The sequence below is a fragment of the Labrus bergylta genome, unplaced genomic scaffold, assembly GCF_963930695.1.
Source record: "Labrus bergylta unplaced genomic scaffold, fLabBer1.1 SCAFFOLD_154, whole genome shotgun sequence".
In the NCBI taxonomy this organism is placed as follows: Eukaryota; Metazoa; Chordata; class Actinopteri; order Labriformes; family Labridae; genus Labrus; species Labrus bergylta.
Window position 1 is genome coordinate 10,001 of NW_027077246.1, and position 25,000 is coordinate 35,000.

General features: G+C 46.0%; 1 protein-coding gene across 1 annotated transcript in view; it reads left to right on the top strand.

Moving 5' to 3' along the window:
- LOC110003129 (phospholipid-transporting ATPase IA) overlaps window positions 1-25,000 on the top strand; it is a 27,604-nt gene that overhangs the window by 52 nt on the left and 2,552 nt on the right. Inside the window, exons 1-2 of the mRNA XM_065952287.1 lie at window positions 1-289; window positions 20,423-20,537. The exon at window positions 1-289 is cut by the window's left edge and continues 52 nt beyond it. Coding sequence (XP_065808359.1) covers window positions 241-289; window positions 20,423-20,537 — 164 coding nt within the window. The 5' untranslated portion in view covers window positions 1-240. The remainder of the gene's footprint in view (window positions 290-20,422; window positions 20,538-25,000) is intronic.

The window sequence follows — 25,000 nt, forward strand, 5'->3', positions numbered from 1 at the left end:
ACCGGGATGCTGGCGGATCCGTGACGCCGTGGGCTCCCGGGTGTGGGAGATGAATGTTGTACTTCCTTGTTCCTCTGTGTAGCAGGAACCACGCAGCGGTAGCCGCATGACAGAGACTCCTATGTTGATTTTTTTAGCCGTTATCTGAGATTCTTTGACAGTTGGGAGCTCCAGCAGCGGCGGCGGACCGAACGAGCCGCGGCCGCTTGACAGGTGCTGTTTCCGGCTCTGCGTGCAGAGATGCCGCCCGTCCAGAGAACCATGTCCGATCTCCGTTCCCGGCAGGAGGGTATGTGGAACAGTTTTTACTTGTGTGTGTGTGTCAGAGGATTATTAAACACCTTCATCTCGGCTGTTTCAGTGTCTCTGTGAGGAAGGCCGGCCGGTGGCTGGAAGTACAGTACGATAACTTGCTAGCTAAAGCTGTGATTAACGCTGCCCCTTCAGGGGTCAAGGAAACCCCGGGGGCCCCTTCAGGGGTCAAGGAAACCCCGGGGGCTTCTCCAGAGCGGTCTCCGGAAGAAGACTCAATTATGATGCACGATATTAGAATATAATTAAAGCTCTAAATGACAGTCTGCAGACATTTAAATACCTGCAAGACAGACTGCTTCACCCACACAGGCTCTGCTTTAAGACATCCAGGGTTGACAACTTTTACACTACCAAATAATAGACTACATATTTAGTGGAAGCAAGCATTGTCTATTTTATATGTAGAATAACTGAATTACCATAAAGGGCCCCTGACTGACACAGACCTCCATCCGAGGAATCATTTCTATATTTTTATTTTAGGGCTTTTTGTTTTTATTCGATAGGACAGTGGATAGTGTTGGAAAGCAGGGAGAGAGAGAGAGCAGGGGCATGCAGGAAAGGAGCCACAGTTAGGACTTGAACCCTGGCCGCCCACTTTGAGGGACATGGGCTACAGCCTAACCACTAGGCCATCTGCGCCCCCTGAGATTTTATTACAGAAAGTGAACCAAGCCATGTGAGACTTAAAGACAACATAAGGCGATCATATTGGAAATCAATTATTCCAGTCTTAATGTGGAACCCCCTTGTAGCCCCCTTATTGACCTCTGTCGCTCCCTGGACCCTGGACTCTAAGAACTTTTAATCACAGGTTGGAGCCTCCAAAGAGAGGCCTGACTCACTAAGTTCAGTATTTTATGGAGATTTCTCGCTGCTCTTAAAATCTTCAAGCTGTTGTTTGTGTCTTAAAGTTCACGCTTGCACCTTTAGATTAGAGTAGATGTTGCTTCATAAATAAACTTCTATTCTATTATTGTGTGATTGGATAACACGTGTCAATGGATCAGTGCATGGTCATCTTGGAACCGCTGGTTTAGTGAATGTGTAGAGTTGATGTCGGGCGTGGGGCGTCCTGCTTGAGATGAATGGATTAGAAATCGGGGATATCCCGGTTAACACGGGAAGGGTGCACCTGACCCAGTGAGCACGTCTCCCGTCAGCGCCACCACAAAGGTGTGTACTTCTGAGAAAGCAGGAAACGTGACAGAGAGCATCACGACTCTTTTATCACAACTTCAATGACATCAGCAGCAGTGTCATCTGAAGCAGCGTGGGAATAATAATAGAAGCATTGTAGTTCTGCAGAGACCCCCTAACTCCTCCACTGCACCAGTAACTTTCCACTGCAGCTCAGCTGCCAGAGAGAGACACACGAGTGGACGGATTTGAATGCTCATAATGGGATCTGGAGGCCTTGTAAGGCTTCTTAGTAGCTCTGGGTGTTAAGGTGAGTTTGTTGATCCAGGAGAGGAACCTGCTGCAGGACTCGAACACGAGGATCAGCTGCAGATTCACGACCCTGAGGGGTTCCTTTACAGAATCTTTAAATTATTCCATCGCCTTTTTGTGGCCGACCGTGACCTTTGGCCTCTCTGGCCTTGTGCAGGATTTATTTAGCAGAGATCAATAGCATGTGGATTGTTTCTTATTTATGGTTGTTGCTGCAGGTTGTTGGCCGCCCGCTCTAAACGTACTTGCACAGTGGCGGTTTGGCTTGATTCATAACTGTAGGCTTAGGCTAAGTTATTGCTGTTTAATATATATTTCTGGCAGCTAAAGCCGGCACCCTGGCCTCTTAAAGTGGATTAGAAAGAGCTCCCTGTGATTTGTGATTCATATACTCAAAGACTTGTGGTTAATTAAAATGTAGGTGATAAGGGCACGCCAAAATACACGCCTTGTATGTTCTTATTAAGGCTGAAGATAAAGTAACATCAATAACCTCTGGCAGTGCAGCAGTGTTACTATAATGCCCGGTACAGACAAACGATGATCAACACGTGGTCGTGGACCCTAAACGGTGGTCCTGCGCCATCCTGTGAGAGAGGATCAAAGATGGCCGATCTCACGGTTTTACGCCCAAATATAACTTAAGACAAAAATCTGACGATGATCTCACAATGTGAACGCTTCTACGATCTACAACCAACCAATAGATATACAGCGTGAAATGATGCACTGATCAGCGCTACCACACCGGCGCCAGAGCCGTGGAAAGTCATTAAATGGATTCACTCAAAAGAAGGTTTTGGGATTGCATCAGAGGAAAGTCTGCTGATCGTGTCCACATTTCTCCAGCCCTCCTCTTCTTCCTTTTTCCTCTGCACATGAACGCCAGTGCGGCGAGAGCTCGCTTTCTGCTGACCGCCATGGCAACCTCAGGCTGACCAGGTTGATGCACACTGAGTGACTCCTCACACAGTGTGCATGCTCGTCGTACCAACATCACGAGACCCGTTCAGTGTGGCTCCTGTAAACTTGTCAGACTGTGGAAATCGAACAAACTGTCGGAGGCGTTCGTTTAATTGTTCCCTGACCACGCTCTGTTGTCCGCGTAGCTAGGACCGAGGGAAATTTATTTTTAAAGAGGCATGTGGCTCAATTTAAAAATTCAGTATTTGTGAGCATGAAAAGCTGAACACTGCTGCAAAGGAGCAACAAGAGAAGAAGAACCAGGACACGAGTCATGGGTCTGTTTATTTAAAAAAACATTATTAGTTACAAAATATAATTTAGTGATGAAGGAGCAAACATATATATATATATATATATATATATATATATATATATATATATATATATAAACATGTAAACATATATTTTAAAAACGTTAATTCATGTTTTCAGACTGTGCAGGAATGTAAATGTAAATTTCCCCGTTGTGGGATAAATAAAGGATTCTCTTCTCTTAAGAGGAACTGTGAGTCCTGTAATCTAAAAACACTCCAAGGATTCATTTATTACTTTATGATCATCTTCCTAATTATGTCACAAATAACTGGATTCTCTTCTGATTATCCTAAACTGGTCCTGAACCGGTCCTGACCCCCTGTACTCAAGTTCTCATCCTGGACCCCTGAACACACCCCACTGTCCTCAACTTCTCATCCTGGACCCCTGAACACACCCCCTGTCCTCAACTTCTCATCCTGGACCCCTGAACACACCCCCTGTCCTCAACTTCTCATCCTGGACCCCTGAACACACCCCACTGTCCTCAACTTCTCATCCTGGACCCCTGAACACACCCCCTGTCCTCAACTTCTCATCCTGGACCCCTGAACACACCCCACTGTCCTCAAGTTCTCATCCTGGACCCCTGAACACACCCCACTGTCCTCAACTTCTCATCCTGGACCCCTGAACACACCCCCTGTCCTCAACTTCTCATCCTGGACCCCTGAACACACCCCCTGTCCTCAACTTCTCATCCTGGACCCCTGAACACACCCCACTGTCCTCAACTTCTCATCCTGGACCCCTGAACACCCCCCCTGTCCTCAACTTCTCATCCTGGACCCCTGAACACCCCCCCTGTCCTCATGAAAGAAACCTTACCCTGATATGGATTCAGCTGCAAACTGTTGACTGCTGCAGTCACAGAGCGAACACATGAATTATGCACCAGCTATTACTGCCCCCTCCCCCTCTCTCCCCCCCTCCCCCACTCCTCCCCCCTCACCCCCCCTCACCCCGCATCTGCCACACTCTACCTTTCACGTTACAAAGAGCAAACCATTTTGCAGTTTTTTTCACTCGTCTCCATGACACTGAGCAAACGATACCATCCCCAGCTGCCATGAAAAATGTATCATCTCACTCACTGTGTTTACATGGACCTGAGGATCCTGGTTCTGATCATATTCAGGATCTGGTGTTTACATGGACCTGAGGATCCTGGTTCTGATCATATTCAGGATCTGGTGTTTACATGGACCTGAGGATCCTGGTTCTGATCATATTCAGGATCTGGTGTTTACATGGACCTGAGGATCCTGGTTCTGATCATATTCAGGATCTGGTGTTTACATGGACCTGAGGATCCTGGTTCTGATCATATTCAGGATCTGGTGTTTACATGGACCTGAGGATCCTGGTTCTGATCATATTCAGGATCTGGTGTTTACATGGACCTGAGGATCCTGGTTCTGATCATATTCAGGATCTGGTGTTTACATGGACCTGAGGATCCTGGTTCTGATTATATTCAGGATCTGGTGTTTACATGGACCTGAGGATCCTGGTTCTGATCATATTCAGGATCTGGTGTTTACATGGACCTGAGGATCCTGGTTCTGATCATATTCAGGATCTGGTGTTTACATGGACCTGAGGATCCTGGTTCTGATTATATTCAGGATCTGGTGTTTACATGGACCTGAGGATCCTGGTTCTGATCATATTCAGGATCTGGTGTTTACATGGACCTGAGGATCCTGGTTCTGATCATATTCAGGATCTGGTGTTTACATGGACCTGAGGATCCCCCTTATGATCCCGGTTCTGATCATATTCAGGATCTGGTGTTTACATGGACCTGAGGATCCCCCTTATGATCCTGGTTCTGATCATATTCAGGATCTGGTGTTTACATGGACCTGAGGATCCTGGTTCTGATCATATTCAGGATCTGGTGTTTACATGGACCTGAGGATCCCCGTTGTGATCCCGGTTCTGATCATATTCAGGATCTGGTGTTTACATGGACCTGAGGATCCCCCTTATGATCCCGGTTCTGATCATATTCAGGATCTGGTGTTTACATGGACCTGAGGATCCCCCTTATGATCCCGGTTCTGATCATATTCAGGATCTGGTGTTTACATGGACTGATCCAGTTTCCAATGTGACCTCACTCCACTGTACTTGTTGGTGAACTGGCGTCCTGTAGCCTGGTCAGACTGGCTGAGGCGGCGCCTGTGCAGGATACTGATCAGAACCAGGACTCTCAGGTCCACGTGACCACACTCAGTGATGAATTGAATCACCTCGTCCTTCCTGTTTTGTCCCTCTGGTTTCGTCTACTTCACTATTTAACACTTCCTCTTCTTCCTCACAGCCGCTCCTCAGTTTTATTTTTTAATCACCACACTGCATCAGGCGGGTCGCCGTCTAGAAAGGGGGCGGCCCTCTGCCAGGCTTACCACCTAATCCATCAGCGGCCTGTCTGTCAGCTCGCCGTGCTGCACACTCCCCAGTCTTGCCCACCACGTGCCACTCCACTCCTTATCAGTCTCCTCCGCTGAGCTGTGGAAACATCCCCACATCACCACCGGCCTGCGCCTGCATGTGTTTCCAAAATGATAATAATAACTTTATTTAAAAACACAGGTTTACAAAGTGCTTCGACAAACAGCAAAAACAAGAACAAACTAAAGCAAACACAGAAGAACATAAACAACAACAAGAACATAACAAATGTAAAATACTAAAAAATAATTAAATACAATTCAACAGAAAAGAACCCAAAGTGCACGATACACAACAGACATATAGAACCAGACCATCACAAGAACCATGATAAGAACCATCACAAGAACCATCACAAGAACCCAGGAAACACAAGAACCATCACAAGAACCATCACAAGAACCATCACAAGAACCATCACAAGAACCCAGGAAACACAAGAACCATCACAAGAACCATCACAAGAACCATCACAAGAACCCAGGAAACACAAGAACCATCACAAGAACCATCACAAGAACCATCACAAGAACCCAGGAAACACAAGAACCATCACAAGAACCATCACAAGAACCATCACAAGAACCATTACAAGAACCATCATAAGAACCATCACAAGAACCATCACAAGAACCATCACAAGAACCATCACAAGAACCATCATAAGAACCATCACAAGAACCATTACAACAACCATTACAACAACCATCACAAGAACCATTACAACAACCATCATAAGAACCATCACAACAACCATCATAAGAACCATCACAACAACCATCATAAGAACCATTACAAGAACCATCACAAGAACCATCACAAGAACCATCACAAGAACCATCACAACAACCATCATAAGAACCATCACAAGAACCATTACAACAACCATCACAAGAACCATCATAAGAACCATCACAAGAACCATCACAAGAACCATCACAACAACCATCACAAGAACCATCATAAGAACCATCACAAGAACCATTACAACAACCATCACAAGAACCATCACAAGAACCATCACAAGAACCATCACAAGAACCCAGGAAACACAAGAACCATCACAAGAACCATCACAAGAACCCAGGAAACACAAGAACCATCACAAGAACCCAACAACACGAGCTGAGACCAAGAGGAGCAAAGATTTAAAAAGATGTAAGAAACTAAAAGAGCTCAAAGTAAATAAAGAGATAACAGCAATAAGAAGGTAAAACAAGTGAATATATTATCAAAAAATAAAATAAATAATATTAATAAAAATACAAAATATATATAAATATAAAACATAAATAGACAAAGTAAGATAAGAATTGACCAAGTTAAAACATAAGAGGAGTTAAGATAAGAGCATAAATAAAAGGAAGAAGTAAAAGAAGATAAAAACAGTAAAACCAGAAAGAAAAGACATTAAGAAGACGATAAAAGTAACTGTGTCTAGAGCTCTCTGGGGTTCAGGTGACATCGGTTAGTTATCAGCGTGTTTAACGTAGGATCCCTCGGTGACAGACAGACCGGCACCTTTTAGACGCTGATCTCTCCAGTACTCATTTCTATGACAGGCAGGAGGGCGCTTAATACCTGCCTGCACTGCCTAGATGCTAAAGCTGATCGACAAAAGCCGCGCAGGTTAAAAGCAAGACAGATGGCCTGAAGCACACTGTTTGCCATCTTAGCTCACACTCTTATCTGCAGACGGACCAAATCCCTGCTTACAGTTGACACTTAAGGTGCAGATAGGCAGGTAAGCCTTTCTTGCGCTGAATTCTCTCAAAAGACCAAATGCTTGTCTTTTCTTTTTCACACACGGCGATGGGCTCTTTGTGTCCACATTCTAGTTTTAGACAAAGTAGTATTGCTTTCCCTTTAAACACTCTTTCCCTACCTATCTGTCATTCTCAAGATTATTTCCTCACGTGTGAGTGAATCAGGATGTTCCCCCGCAGCATTTCAATAACACCAGCTAAGCCTCAATCTGTCTGAATAGTGGTAAAAGCATGGGGAGGGAAACTGAACAGGGATACACTGCTCCCTTCTGAACGGATCGAAAGGTTCCCATTTTGCCTGGCGGATCACTGGCTGATAATAATGTGGCACAAAAGCCCCTACAGGCCACTAAATCCGCTGTCTGGGGCCTCTGGTGTGTCATATCAAGTCCCCTTGGGCCTCTCTCTACTCTGCCTATGTGCCGACCTGGGACATGTCCTCGCCTCTGTTTTCCACTTAGTGTGTTGGGTCCATCGCTAACCTGCAGCCAGGGTAATATGGGTTTCTTCAGATTCTCCATTTCACTCGCCTCAGTGCTTTTCCTCTGTCTGCGAGCTAAAGTGGATGTGGCAGGTCATTGTGAGGAGGTGATGTGTGCACATGACCACACAGAGATGGATACAGGAACAAAAGACCTATTCTGATGTTAACTCATGCACGTCTTCATATCGACCTGTGAGAAGGTAGATGATCTGATGAGCGAGGGCTTTGCAGGCAGTGTCAGGATCATTTCTCACCGATAAGAGAAACTTGAGATTAATTGGGCAGCCTCAAACTCCAATACTGTAATGTCTTAATGTCTGAAGTGTTTCAAGAGTCCTTGAACTATCCTCTCTGTGGATGATTAGATCTCTGGTCAGCTTGAGTTCCTCAGTAATGTTGCTCAGATCGAACATTATTTATGAGCCACTGAAAAGCTGTGTTGCAAGTATGTTCTCGTGGGAAGATAAATCTCCTCCACACGTCAACCCAGCCGTCAGCTCTTAAGATGTACAGTAACTCTGTTTCCACCTCCTGGTCCCAAACGTCAAATAATTCATGAAAGCTGCATTAAACACTGAGAGACGCCCAAACTGCACTGGCAATCACATTTTTTTGTGCTGTGAGCAGAAGCCTGGTCGTGTTTGTCAAAGTGATACACACACACACACACACACACACACAATAAACAGCGGGAAAAAGCAGCAGGGCCACACGTGCCAGGAGACGGTCAGTGTGATGGTGTCACAGCGGGATGACAAGGTCAAATGGAGAGGTGTCGGCAGGCACTCCACAGAAGACAATAAAGTCAGAACGTTCAACATGTTCCACTTAAATAAATCATAAAGTCTGTCCTGTGTAAATGTGTCTCTGAGTCCAGACTGTCTACAATGAGGGAGAAGCTCGAGTCCCGCTGGCTGTGTTGTTGTCAGAGCCGTGTTTACATGGACGGGACGGCCGGCTCCTCCCCTTGTGTATAAAAGCTGTTTTAGTCAAGAACTACAGAGAAGAAGAAGAACATACTCACTGATTATTTGGATGTTAGTAAGAGTTTTTAGATCACGCTCATTCTGTGTCAGTTTACATGAAATGTGAAGCTACCAGCTAACTACAGAGCGCTAACATTAGCATGCTAACACAACAATGTGAAGCTACGCGCTGACTAAAGAGCGCTGACATTAGCATGCTAACACAACAATGTGAAGCTACGAGCTAACTAAAGAGCGCTAACATTAGCATGCCAACACAACAATGTGAAGCTACGAGCTAACTAAAGAGCGCTAACATTAGCATGCCAACACAACAATGTGAAGCTACGAGCTGACTAAAGAGCGCTAACATTAGCATGCCAACACAACAATGTGAAGCTACGAGCTAACTAAAGAGCGCTAACATTAGCATGCCAACACAACAATGTGAAGCTACGAGCTGACTAAAGAGCGCTAACATTAGCATGCCAACACAACAATGTGAAGCTACGAGCTAACTAAAGAGCGCTAACATTAGCATGCTAACACAACAATGTGAAGCTACGAGCTAACTAAAGAGCGCTAACATTAGCATGCTAACACAACAATGTGAAGCTACGAGCTGACTAAAGAGCGCTAACATTTAGCATGCTAACACGACAATGTGAAGCTACGAGCTGACTGAAGAGCGCTAACATTAGCATGCTAACACAACAATGTGAAGCTACGCGCTGACTAAAGAGCGCTGACATTAGCATGCTAACACAACAATGTGAAGCTACCAGCTAACTACAGAGCGCTAACATTAGCATGCTAACACAACAATGTGAAGCTACGCGCTGACTAAAGAGCGCTGACATTAGCATGCTAACACAACAATGTGAAGCTACGAGCTAACTAAAGAGCGCTAACATTAGCATGCCAACACAACAATGTGAAGCTACGAGCTAACTAAAGAGCGCTAACATTAGCATGCCAACACAACAATGTGAAGCTACGAGCTGACTAAAGAGCGCTAACATTAGCATGCCAACACAACAATGTGAAGCTACGAGCTAACTAAAGAGCGCTAACATTAGCATGCCAACACAACAATGTGAAGCTACGAGCTGACTAAAGAGCGCTAACATTAGCATGCCAACACAACAATGTGAAGCTACGAGCTAACTAAAGAGCGCTAACATTAGCATGCTAACACAACAATGTGAAGCTACGAGCTAACTAAAGAGCGCTAACATTAGCATGCTAACACAACAATGTGAAGCTACGAGCTGACTAAAGAGCGCTAACATTTAGCATGCTAACACGACAATGTGAAGCTACGAGCTGACTGAAGAGCGCTAACATTAGCATGCTAACACAACAATGTGAAGCTACGAGCTGACTGAAGAGCGCTAACATTAGCATGCTAACACAACAGTGCGGGACACTTAATTATGGTGTGTTCTTTTTGAACGTGGGGGGTTGGAGGTGTGTCTCTGGAGGAGAGCGGAGGCTTCAGTATGGAGGAGGCGTGGCCTAACAGAAGTTGTTTTGGTTTCATGCTGGAGCTTCAGGTCGTCATCTACTGGATCAAAAAGTCGCTCAGTCTTCCTTCATTGAAACTCCATCAGTTATTAAAGTTGCTGTTAAAATAAAGGCTAGGCGGTTTAAGCAGCTGCAGTGTTTGCATAAATTCATGTCTCTTATGCAGTGTGATTCATTCAGACTTATGTGATGTTGTAAGGGTGACAGTTCATATTGCGATAAAGTTGCAATATATTGTGCAGCCCCAATGTGGAAATGTTGGTTTGACACGGCCTGAATCTATTTGATTGATTTCTTTGTGGAGCGAAGAGGCAGAGACGTGTGCACATTTATTATCTGCTGGTGATTATAGGAGCCAGTTTTTCCTGTAACACATGACGAGCATGTCAGGTCAGGTCGGTGAGCGTCTCTGAAACACTGGATGGATTGGTTGTCATTTGCATACTGCAGCTATTTAACATGTGACTGAGGTTTGGTTACTCAGGGTTTCCCCCTTTTAAGAGAAGTGTCCTGATATTCACTACTTCATTAGTTAGTGTCCCATTACTCAGGTTTGTAGGATGTAGGATTAGCTGATGATGTCATCAAACGCTGAGCCCTTTACCATGGTAATAATATAATTTAACCCCCTCCCTGCCGCTCTAATGCCTCTGTAGCCTTCAGTTGGTTTTAGTTCAGCTCCATGTTAAACTTCAGCCCACGAGTCTCTTCCTGTTTTTCATCCTCCTCAAAGTGACAAACTGTTTTCACACAGTCAGAGGAAGTAAACGTGTGTGTGCTGCTCATATTAAGTTATAAAATCCCAGTGTACCGTGCAGCTCTCGCCGGCGTGCTGACAGCGCCGTCAGCTGAAGAGTGGATCACAGTGGACGACAGCAGGGCAGGTTGTAATGTCACTACAGTCTGAAAAGTGGTGGAGTCGACTTCACTGACAGTCGGCTGGGTGAGACACTGGAGTCACTCTGTCAGTCGTTTGTCCGTCCAAACTTCTTAACAACTATGATGTCGTCGTCAGACTGCTCTATGTCCGTTACCATGGTTACTGTGTCAGATTAGGCGATCACAGAGCCACACACTAAGATGTTTTCTCATAGTCCACTGCACAGCTCCTACATTACATCTTTTGCACTTTTTGTGTTTTTTATATTTTACATTTTTAAATTCTATTTTATATTTTGTAATATCTTCTTCTTCTGTATTATTTAAGTTGTTGCTAGTTCTGCTTTATTTCCTTATTAATTTTTTAGCAACAATACACCAAGTCAGATTCCTTGTATGTGTAAATGTACTTGGCAATAAACCCTGATTCTGATTCTGATTCTGATCTGTGTCAGGATTTGACCGACAGACTTCACGGTTGAAACTGACCAATCACAGCTGATGTGATGACATTGGAAGGAAGAGGGGCGGGGTTAGACAACACCCAGAAGAAGACTGTAAACAAAACACAAACGGTTGTTGCCGGAGCTCGACAAACGTTTCCTCTGTCTCATATTTCGGTCTCACAGCCTGTCCTTTTTTAGTGCTGTCAATTAAATTATAATCACTGTAAGACACAAGTCGTTAAGTATTCCTGTCAGCTGACTCTATTACTAAAGCACCTGGTCTCGTATATCTGTGGTTTAAAAGACAAAGAGCCGTAGGTCAGACACTCATAACACCGTCACCACTTCCTGGTATTCACAAAGTCTGTTTCCAGTTTCCAGACCTTTTTTAATTTCACAGCATCTGCCCGCTTCCCGTTCACCATTCATAAACTCACAGTGGAAAGGTTCTGTGACCCTGCAGATCCCTCGCTAAGCCAGGACATCCCTGTGATGTCACAGCAAGCCCCAGCTGCCCATGTTGTCCCTGGACTGTCCGTCCCATGGTAGCCGGCCCGAGCACATGGGACGGACAGACGGAGCCAAAAGTGGGAGTGGGATTAAATGTGCAGCTGCCGTGTTGTTGTTATGAGTGCTGGTTACAGCATTGTGATCTGATAAGCGACTTATGGATGTTACTGTTGTTTAGAGCGAGGCGGTATCTATGTCCTCTTCCATCCATGCCCTCCCATTCATAAATGGTTTGAGGTGTGTGTGTGTGTGTGTGTGTGGGGAGGGGGGGGGCTTTCATCTCTGGGACTTTGATTCCTATGAATAGACTGTGGCTGCTCTGACTACTGAAATATTAATCTGGCATAAATGAATCATGTGCAGATCTTTCTCTGGTGGGATGAGCAGATATAAATGGCGCTTTAGGATCATCGGGTTGTGAGATTGAGAAATCCCAAAGGCCGAAGATTCTCCGAAAATTTGACCCCAATAACTGTGATACATATAACATCAGGTCAGAGTAAACAATGTCCCGACTGAAGGACTGAAACACATCATCGTCTGCCGTTCATTTAGTCGTGTTAGGTCGATATCCTCAGGCTGCTTACCTCCACCCACCCTTCTGTTATTGAATGAATTCTGTGGAAGCCCAGGCCAGATCACGTGCCTCCTCGTCTGCACTTTATTGAGCGGCCCAACGACTCTCTCAGGCTCATTAGTGCTCGTTCAGTATCTCTGCGGTCAGATTGGAGCTTGGACCTGTCTCTGGGAGAACAAAAAGCCTTTTTTACATTTTGATTTAGCTCTCAATGGTTGTTATATCTTGACTCATGGATCTATCTCGAGAGCCCTTAGCTTCAGTCATGGAGCCAGCTGAATCATCGCTGTATAATCATAGAGGTAGTAAAGACCCTGTGACATCATACCCGTTATAAACCAGGTAATAAACGCGTGATCTGAGAGGTCAAACATTGAGTCCAAGTCTAGACCATGACACCTCTGGATTGGTCCTGATTCTCTCAAAGAGCTTTCCTTTAATATTTAACCCCAGTGTCACGTGTGAACCCGACTTGGTCTGCACGGTTCATGGAACAAATGTGTTCTGTTGCACTAAAAGTAAACAGGTGTGTGCGTACGTTTATTCAGCGTGTATGTTGGTGCGTCTGCAGAAAGAGGAGCAGGGAAAAGTAGCTGCAGCGACATCAAACGTGCTTCATACTCATAGCATAGTTTTTGACTTTTGGGATAAAACATTTACTCGCCAAACAGAAAATCCAGCCGCATTTGTCGCATGGCGGGCGTTGCTTTTGGACCCTGCTGGCAGGTGACATGCTTAAGCATCAGATCATTTTCGTTCCTGCCATTAGACGTCTTTTATCTTGCCAGAGTTGACAGTCATTGCAGCAGTAATTCTCCCCCCCCACCCCCCCACCCCCCAGCCACACATCACGGTCCAGGACGTCATAAATCATCGTCATAAGGCTTTGTCTTTAACTTTAACATCATGACACTGGGTTCAGTTATGTTGTGTTTAAAGTTTGTTTGAGGGAAACTGTTTATTAGGAGTATAAGAACAAAACTCTACCAGGCCTTAATAATAATAAATTATATTTATATAGCGCTTTTCTAAATACTCAAAGACGCTTTGACAGGAAACAACAAAAAACAAAACAAGTAGTAGTTTTTAGGGATTTCTTGTAGGAAGTGAGTGTGGGGGGGTCTCTGATGTTTTTAGGGCGAGAGATCCAGAGGGTGGGAGCGGCAATGGAGAAGGCCCTGTCCCCCAGGACCGAAGGTTGGTCCTGCAGGGGGGGGGCAGGAGGTTTGATGACTATATTAAAGCTCTCAGACCTGAAGACACTGGAGGGGGTTTCTGTGCCTGGTGGTCTAAGCATGATTCTGTCAGTGAGATAAACTCTAAAGAGAGACCGGGGAATTCCGGTATGCCTCTGCTGGTGCCAGGCCATGCTGGGCCCAGGTTTTTCCCATTGGGCACCCTCTCTGAAATACGTGCCCCCTTGTGACTATTGTTCACCTCGTCTGTCTGTTGGCTGACTGAAGCAATAATCCTGACATCTGGCTTGCTTCCAAACTCATTACGACACTTGATGGCGTTGATCCTTCCTCCTGAGGTTTCCCCTGCGGAGATGTGCGCGCCTGATCTCGACTTCAAGCGAGCTTAATTTGGCTCCTCGTTCCTCTTTGTGTACAGCGGGCTCACATGGGGAATCTGCTGGCTCTGGAGATGAAAGATGTTGTTATGAAGCCTAATATAACACACAGAGGGTTTCCTGTTCTCTCTCTCTCTTTGGCGTCGGGTTGAGCCGGGACGACAAATGAGAAAATGATTCTCTTTATTTGGACTCCAGAAACATTGAACAGGAAGTCTTCATTTACAGCGCCCTCAAGCAGATTAACTTTAGAACATGACAATCAAACAGTTTAATCAAAGGTTAACAATTAAGGATCTACAATGACCCTGAGAAACCCGGGTGCTGGTTCTTTAAGTGCTTTGTGGTGAACTCCAAGGGGCGCTGCCAAAGGCAGATCTTCAGAGCCCAGAATGAACTCTGGGAACCCGGAGCATCAGCCAGTCATTGGACCGGGTGTAACATGCTCCAGACTAGCATGGAGGGACGTAGCATCTCAATAAGAGCTAGGAAGGGGAGAGAGAGAGAGAGAGAGAGAGAGAGAGAGAGAGAGAGAGAGAGAGAGAGAGAGAGAGAGAGAGAGAGAGAGAGAGAGAGAGAGAGAGAGAGAGAGAGAGAGATTCAGCGTGTCTACAGTGTGTCATCAGGTGTTGCTGTAAAAGATGTCTGCCTTCAATCATTTGATTTGAACTTGGATTGAGGGATGGATGTGAGGTCACTGGCTGCCTCTTTGCTCTCACTGTCCTGATCCTCTTCAAGTGTTTAATAAGGAGCCTTTAATTAGACAAGCTGAGCCAGAAGAGCAGCTGAGGCTGTGAGATCAGCTACAGGTAGCTCCTGGAGACCTGAGAAGCTCAACGCTCGACAAACTTAACAAAGTGTTCGTTAGACTTTTTAAATCATCGTGCAGCTTTAAGAGATCACTCAGCTAACAGATGAGATGGTACAGCTCACTGTCATCAAAATAACAACTGTTCTTTATTGTCAGAACATGATAAACTCAACTTGAACAGAGGAACACTTCACCATCATGAGCTCAGTGCACGCTGCTTGAAAAGGGCCCGCTGCTCGCTGAGGGTCCACTAACACAAGTTTGGGACGTTTTAGTCTTTTCTTTCCTCGCTGTGTTCTCGATGGGATACACACCCGGCTGATAATATCCGGTGATTATCAGTATCGGCTAATTTGATCTCAGATATGCGCTGATGCTACGGAGTTATTCACCAGTCAGATATCATTTCATTTGAGTTTCTTTGTGTTACACTAGCAGTTCTCTGTCACCAGCAGGGGGCGCTGTATGGATTACAACAAACATCATCACTCTGCAGAGTCGAGCGGTGACATGCTCAGTTACTTTCCAGTTGAGTGATCATCTCGTCTTCTGCACTTGTTTGATAACTGAGGGATCGACATAGTGCTAAGAAAGATATCGGCCGTTATATCGGTATCACATTTTTATCTTTCTCCAATTTCAGTATCGGCACCAAAAGGTCCCTATCGGTCGGGCCGATATCTGTTTTAGCCTTACATGTCTTCTGGTGTTATTCTAGGTTTAAATCTATCAAATGTGTTATATTCCTCCGCTCCACTGCAGCTGAAACAAAACAACTCTTTTTATTCCAGGAAGACCTTTTGTTTAGCGTCACAGCTCCAGGATCTCGTGATATTGGGAAATAGACGTTTTACTGTATAAAATCTAAAAGTTTGTGTCCAAACCTATACACCTGTATGTTCGACCAGTGAGCTTCTATATCAGCTGTTTGTGTGGATGCTGCTGCATGAAGAGCAACAGCATGAGCTGTACAAAGTGCAACTGGTGCATTGCAGCACACCAGCACACAGGAGCCCGCCAGACCCGTTCACCACACAGAGACGCACCATGAGCTGCTCAACCTGCTCCACTTCTCTTTCTCACTTGGTCTGGTCTCCAGCAGTGTGTCACACGTCATCGTACACTCTGGTTTCTTGATCATTTAAGATTCTGAAATTCTGATTTGTCCCTTTGTGTACAGGATCAGGTCTCTGTTTGGTATCAGATCCAGTCAGGAGGCTCGAGTGTTTTCTGAAACACTGGCTCTGTTTTAGTGCTTCTCTTGACGGTGCATCATATCGAGTCATTTGGCAACCTGCAGCAGAGACATGATGGGAAACAAGCAGAGAAACTCCCTGCAGGACACAAAGCTGTGACGCTGTGATTCATGGCAGGTGATTTGGCTCAAAGGCTGCAGGAGCGTCCCTTAAAAATCACTTTTTATCCAGTGATAAAAATCTATCTGTTCCAGTGAGGCAGCATGTCTCTGAGTCATCGTCCTTTCCCTCAGCTTTACTCAGAGCTGTTAGCTTCATACCTCCCACCTGTCCTCCAGGTGTTACCAGGTGAGCTGAGGTTTGACCCCTCCCAACAGGAAATGATGTCAGATGGATCCACTTTGTAGTCCTGCCTTTAAAGTACCTTTAATTCTTTGTCTTTACATTCGTTCATTATGTTTCTGTAAACCCTCGCCTGAACTGGAAGCACCTTTTATTTTTCTCAAAGGATCAAATTTAGATTCCTTTAAGTAGAGAAGAGTAAACACCTGTTGACATGAGTAAGCAAAACTGTTTCTCTGAAGCTGTTTTCACACATGCAGTGCTCTAAATGTTCGACTGATCGTCAACAAGACGCTCAGACTGATAAACTTCAGACAAAGCTGATTCTATTCTGGAGAACAGAAAAACCTCTTTACTGCTTTCTGGACATATTTATTTCTCTCTGTGCTCACAAACGTCTTTCTAGGAATCATTTGTTTACCTCTCCCTGTGGTGGGAGTAAACGTGATAATCTCAGGCTCCTCAGTAGGAAGTCACCCTGCTTAAGCAGCAGGCACCACTTTCTAATCTCCAGTTGCTGGATCCACACCCTTCTGCCCCCCCATGCTTATCCAATAAACCACCTATGCTGCTGTGACGTCTTGCATAACAGAGCGGGGAAAGCCAACCCATGATTCCCCCTGGTGACCAAATGACTACAGGGGCGAGTTATTTTTAGCTCGGAGCACAAGCTAAGGAGACAAACTGTGAGGAGAAGAGGGTAGGAAGGAGGACAGTTTGGAGTTAGCCTGTGTGCTAAGTTAAGTGGATCATTAGAATAGCATTAGCTGTAATGTCAGAGTCAAGGTTTGAGAGCAGAGGAAGTTGACAGTGTGACTTTAAAGAGCGTGTCAGCCTTCTTCTTTGTTTCCTCTTCACTTGACATGACACAGAAGAAATGCTGCATGCAGGCGGGGAGGAGAGGGCGGTCTGTAACTGGGGCATATCCTGCTGGAGCTCTGGTTACACTTCCTCATGACACTGCGTTTTGTTGTTGTTGATGTTTCAAGCAGCTCTGAGCTTCCCTCCCCCCCCTCCTTCCTCAGAATGCCTCTCCTTTCCTTTTTTAAACATCTAAGTTTATCTGTAGTTGTGGATGCTAAGCTTAGCCTGGCCTTACCTCACAAACACCAGCACTACAGCGTGCTAGGGGAAGCGGATCACATGCAACCCGAGAGTGCAGGAATACTGTTGACTGGAGTTTACTGTAGTGCGTTGCTGGCAGTGCTAATTTAGACATATCAATATGAACACGAGGAAAGTGAAATGTGAACCTCAGGAATGTTGTTTTCCTTCTAATCATTTCTCATCAGAGTCAGAGCTGCTGGTTTCTCCACATATCTCAGCTTCACACCACTTTAAGGAATGTTTGTTTTCTTAACGTCTGAACATGAACCAGGAGCTCACCTGGCTCTCAGGTGGGAAGTTATTATGGATTCATCATTCTGTTTTTCTAAATGTTCCGACCCCTCATTGATCCATCTGGTTAGCCCAGTGGTTCCCAGTGACCCCCCTTTGACCCGTGACATCACTCATTTGTTTTCAATCATGTCCGAGTTGTTCTCTTATGTTCCAGTAAACATTAATGTTAGAGTTAATCTTTTCCTGTTTATTATTGTGAAGAGGAAGAAAGGCGGGGAGGAGGATGACAGACTCTGCAGCCTTTAATATATTTTAATAAACAATATCTTTTTTATGAATCAGAAAATACTAATTCGATGCGACCCCACGTTGGGTTGGGAAAGCCTGCTTTAGTGTTTACTTTCCCATCTTTTTTTTTTGATGCATTTTTTTATTTAAGAAAAAAGAAAAAGAAAATACAAAAAAAGCATTGGACATAAAAATTTTGACAACAAGCATTTCCCTTTCTTTTCTCTTTTCTTTTTTCTTCTCCCCCCCACCCTCATGCTGCCAATACAAAGTCTATATGTAAGGTTGTAACTGTACAGGGAATGATAGTACTATTTAATACAAACAAAACAAAGCAAAAAATAATGATAATAATAAGTAAAGAGAAAAAAGAAAATAAATTAAAATGAATAAATAATTAAATGCAAATGAACCTTTCACAACGAAAAAGAAGAAAAATATATACAGAAAAAGGTTTAAATATGTAACTGTTGTGGATAATCACATAAGTTAATTTACCTGAGATCATATTATTCATATTGTTTATACATTACTACATTCTAGGACGTTAAGTGCTCGATGAGCAGTCTCTGGGGAGGACCATTCATAAAGGACAAGATGCTATTTCTTGCTTATTTTAATTTTAATTTTGGGGAAGGGTCTTAAGCCTTTCAAAATAAAGAACTAGAGGGTCCCATGTTGAATGAAATGTTTGGGTTGAACCTCTAATAGAAAACTTGATCTTTTCCAATTTAAGGAAAAGCATCAGGTCACTCATCCAAGCTGAAGCTTTGGGGGGATGTTTCCATTTCCAGCCCAATAAGATCCTTCTCCGAGCAAGCAAGGTTGCAAAGGCAGAAACATCTTTTATCTTGTTTGTCATCAATACTTTCCCATCATGCTCTGCAGTAAGCCAGTAATGTTTGATCTCGTCTTCCCCACTTCCTGCTGTATTCACAACGCTGCACCTGCCTCATGGAAAAGCTTGCAGGTCAACTCAGGTAACAGGTGTTTCTGTGCCTACAGGGGGGGAGGTAGGCTGCACACAAAAGCCTCCTGCCATCGGAACAAGTCAAATATTTGTTGTGTGGTTTGTAAAGTAACTGCAGAATGTGTTGCACGCTGTTCTTCTGTGCAGCCTGCAAACCGCTCTTTGGTGTTTTCTCAGCCAACAAAGCGCCATCCCACTGGGCTGAACTCGGTGGGAGCAGAGCAGAGCTGCCTCTTCCAGAGACGCAGAGACAAAGAGTGTTATCGAGACGTGGAGAGAGTTTTTATTTGCTCTCAGCAGCTGATGCCCCCCCCCCCCCTCCTCAGAGTGAGGTGCTCCATGTAGAAGTGACCTCTGTGAGAAGTTTGTTGGGACTGGGTGTCGGTTTGTAGGCTGAACAGTGAGAGTAAAATAAATATATAAAAAGTACAATCCTTCCGTCACCGCTCAGCTGACCACACCGATAAGTCCAAACCGCTCTGGCCAGCAGGATGTGACTCTGGCAGGAAACGCCAGCTCTAATCGCAGCACATTTTCCAGGAACATTTTCAGAGCTTTGAAACGTGTCTTCATGTAATCAGAGTAAACAAACATTTACTGGATGCTTTGGATTGTTTTTGAAATCGTAACACTCGGGTGTTCAGAATCAGAGAAGATTGACGTTTGTCTTGTGACAGCTTGAAGATGATCTGTACCGTGTTGCGCCATGCTGCGGCCTTGTTTGAAGGTCACTTTGAGTTTAAGCGCTACGAACATGTAAGGTGTTACACCAGCTGAGGTCGCTCCAACGTAGGCAGAAGTTATAACTCTCAGCCCTCGCTCAAAGAAGGAGTGTGTGGTCCTCCGTAAAATGTGGTTGTCATGGTGATGGTGTTATAAAGGTGTGATAAGTTGGAGGATGAGGGAGAGAGCGGCTGTTTGGTGTCAGCAGTGAGCTCAGAAACCATCAAGATAAGATCCACTTTGTGTAGATTTTGTTTGAAATTGTCTTTAGGTCCTGACAGACATTAATAACTCATGTTCTCTGAAAAAGGAACAAAGAAAATCCATCATCTGTATCAGTTTGTAAGTCTGTAAAAACTTCAACCAATGTCTGCCACGAGGTACCAATCTGATGAACCAATCAGACGCCTCCCTGTCTCCCTGCTCGCTCTCTCAGAGAGCGTCTCATACATGTCACATCTCTTTTCATGTGACCGTTAAGTTTCTGACATGTCGTCTTTTTCTCTCGTTCCGCAGGATACGAGAAGACGGAGGACATGACGGAGAAGACTTCCTTTGCCGACCAAGAAGACGCCCGACTGATCCACCTGAATCAGCCGCAGTTCACCAAGTTCTGCAACAACCGGGTCAGGTAACTACCTGTTTTCTGTTTGACGTTTACAAAGGGACCACGTGGAATAACCACCTGCAGTGACCACGTGGAATAACCACCTGCAGTGACCACGTGGAATAACCACCTGCAGTGACCACATGGAATAACCACCTGCAGTCACCACGTGGAATAACCACCTGCAGTCACCACGTAGAATAACCACCTGCAGCGACCATGTAGAGTGACCACGTAGAATAACCACCTGCAGTGACCAGGTGGAATAACCACCTGCAGTGACCACGTGGAATAACCACCTGCAGTGACCACGTGGAATATCCACCTGCAGCGACCACGTAGAATAACCACCTGCAGTGACCACGTAGAATAACCACCTGCAGCGACCACGTAGAGTGACCACGTAGAATAACCACCTGCAGCGACCACGTAGAGTGACCACGTGGAATAACCACCTGCAGTGACCACGTGGAATAACCACCTGCAGTGACCACGTGGAATAACCACCTGCAGTCACCACGTGGAATAACCACCTGCAGTCACCACGTAGAATAACCACCTGCAGCGACCATGTAGAGTGACCACGTAGAATAACCACCTGCAGTGACCACGTGGAATAACCACCTGCAGTGACCACGTGGAATAACCACCTGCAGTGACCACATGGAATAACCACCTGCAGTGACCACGTGGAATAACCACCTGCAGTGACCACGTGGAATAACCACCTGCTGTCACCACGTAGAATAACCACCTGCAGCGACCACGTAGAATAACCACCTGCAATGACCACGTAGAATAACCACCTGCAGTGACCACATGGAATAACCACCTGCAGTGACCACGTGGAATAACCACCTGCTGTCACCACGGAGAATAACCACCTGCAATGACCACGTAGAGTGACCATGTAGAATAACCACCTGCAATGACCACGTGGAATAACCACCTGCAGTCACCATGTAGAGTGACCACGTAGAATAACCACCTGCAGTGACCACGTGGAATAACCACCTGCAGTGACCACGTGGAATAACCACCTGCAGTGACCACGTGGAATATCCACCTGCAGCGACCACGTAGAATAACCACCTGCAGTGACCACGTAGAATAACCACCTGCAGCGACCACGTAGAGTGACCACGTAGAATAACCACCTGCAGCGACCACGTAGAGTGACCACGTGGAATAACCACCTGCAGTGACCACGTGGAATAACCACCTGCAGTGACCACATGGAATAACCACCTGCAGTCACCACGTGGAATAACCACCTGCAGTCACCACGTAGAATAACCACCTGCAGCGACCATGTAGAGTGACCACGTAGAATAACCACCTGCAGTGACCACGTGGAATAACCACCTGCAGTGACCACGTGGAATAACCACCTGCTGTCACCACGTAGAATAACCACCTACAGTGACCACGTAGAATAACCACCTGCAGTGACCACGTGGAATAACCACCTGCAGTGACCACGTGGAATAACCACCTGCAGTGACCACATGGAATAACCACCTGCTGTGACCACGTGGAATAACCACCTGCAGTGACCACGTGGAATAACCACCTGCTGTCACCACGTGGAATAACCACCTGCAGTGACCACATGGAATAACCACCTGCAGTGACCACATGGAATAACCACCTGCAGTGACCACGTGGAATAACCACCTGCTGTCACCACGTAGAATAACCACCTGCAATGACCACGTAGAATAACCACCTGCAGTGACCACATGGAATAACCACCTGCAGTGACCACATGGAATAACCACCTGCAGTGACCACATGGAATAACCACCTGCAGTGACCACGTGGAATAACCACCTGCTGTCACCACGTAGAATAACCACCTGCAGCGACCACGTAGAATAACCACCTGCAATGACCACGTAGAATAACCACCTGCAGTGACCACATGGAATAACCACCTGCAGTGACCACGTGGAATAACCACCTGCTGTCACCACGTAGAATAACCACCTGCAATGACCACGTAGAGTGACCATGTAGAATAACCACCTGCAATGACCACGTGGAATAACCACCTGCAGTCACCACGTAGAGTGACCACGTAGAATAACCACCTGCAATGACCACGTAGAATAACCACCTGCAATGACCACGTGGAATAACCACCTGCAGTCACCACGTAGAATTGCCACCTGCAATGACCACGTAGAGTGACCATGTAGAATAACCACCTGCAATGACCACGTGGAATAACCACCTGCAGTGACCACGTAGAGTGACCACGTAGAATAACCACCTGCAATGACCACGTAGAATAACCACCTGCAATGACCACGTGGAATAACCACCTGCAGTCACCACGTAGAATTACCACCTGCAATGACCACGTGGAATATCCACCTGCAGCGACCACGTAGAATAACCACCTGCAGTGACCACGTAGAATAACCACCTGCAGCGACCACGTAGAGTGACCACGTAGAATAACCACCTGCAGCGACCACGTAGAGTGACCACGTGGAATAACCACCTGCAGTGACCACGTGGAATAACCACCTGCAGTGACCACATGGAATAACCACCTGCAGTCACCACGTGGAATAACCACCTGCAGTCACCACGTAGAATAACCACCTGCAGCGACCATGTAGAGTGACCACGTAGAATAACCACCTGCAGTGACCACGTGGTATAACCACCTGCAGTAACCACATGGAATAACCACCTGCAGTGACCACGTGGAATAACCACCTGCAGTGACCACGTGGAATAACCACCTGCAGTGACCACGTAGAATAACCACCTGCTGTCACCACGTAGAATAACCACCTGCAGCGACCACGTAGAATAACCACCTGCAATGACCACGTAGAATAACCACCTGCAGTGACCACGTAGAATAACCACCTGCAGTGACCACGTAGAGTGACCACGTAGAATAACCACCTGCAGCGACCACGTAGAATAACCACCTGCAGTCACCACGTAGAATTACCACCTGCAATGACCACGTGGAATATCCACCTGCAGCGACCACGTAGAATAACCACCTGCAGCGACCACGTAGAGTGACCACGTGGAATAACCACCTGCAATGACCACGTAGAATAACCACCTGCAGCGACCACGTAGAGTGACCACGTGGAATAACCACCTGCAGTGACCACATGGAATAACCACCTGCAGTCACCACGTGGAATAATCACCTGCAGTCACCACGTAGAATAACCACCTGCAGCGATCACGTAGAGTGACCACGTAGAATAACCACCTGCAGTGACCACGTGGAATAACCACCTGCAGTGACCACGTGGAATAACCACCTGCAGTGACCACATGGAATAACCACCTGCAGTGACCATGTAGAATAACCACCTGCAGTGACCACATGGAATAACCACCTGCAGTGACCACGTGGAATAACCACCTGCAGTGACCACGTGGAATAACCACCTGCAGTGACCACGTGGAATAACCACCTGCTGTCACCACGTGGAATAACCACCTGCAGCGACCACGTGGAATAACCACCTGCAGCGACCACGTGGAATAACCACCTGCAGCGACCACGTGGAATAACCACCTGCAGCGACCACGTGGAATAACCACCTGCAGTGACCGTGTCTGAATGCGGCGTACACACGGCCCCGCCTACTGTCATCACACAGAGCCTTCCTGTTGTCACTGCGTGAGGATTGTTTACTCAGCTGATCAGCGTTCTGTTATCCTTTAGCAAACAGGAGTGGCGGTACCCGTTCCCTGTTGGTGTTCTTGAGGCGCCGCAGTGACGCCGATGGACGTGTAGACAAACAGAGAATATTCCATACGCATGTTGGTAACCTGAAGAAGACCTGTGACAGTTTGAGACTCTACGTCATGACCTATAAACTTCACTTCCTGTTTGTGGTTTGAGCACGCCGTACACCACCAAACACATGAAACACGTGTGACCACGACATGTATTAAGTGAGTGTATACGTGAGCGACCTTTAGAGGGTATTAAGTAAGAGCTGAGCGGCTCAACCAGCCACTTCCTGTTTGCAGATGCCTCATGTTCTCACCTTGTCGCAGGATTAACCTCCGGTGACTCCCCCCCGCGCACGCCACCACACAGATAGCGAGCCAGTTTGGAGAGTTGCAGCTACCCTGTGTCTCTCCACCAATCAGAGCGCTGCTGTCTCCCACATGTAATGATCTGTCTCTGCGTTCATGTTATTCTGCTCTGTCAGCGGGGAGTCACATCAAAGTAAACGTGACCTCTCTTCTTCTCAGAGCGTAGACTAAAGACTGAACCTGAGCTGGGTCCTTTCTGGACCCTGGTTCTGACAGGACAGTTCATGAGGCTCCTCAGTGAGGCTGCTCTTACATCGTCCTGCTGTCAGAACAATGAGCCGCTCTCACTCGCTCACTCACTCGCTCGCTCTCACTCAGTACAGACAGCTCGGCTCTACAACGCAGCCGGGATGGCGGCGAGTCCAAAAAGTTAGCGTCCCTTCACTTCCATTTGA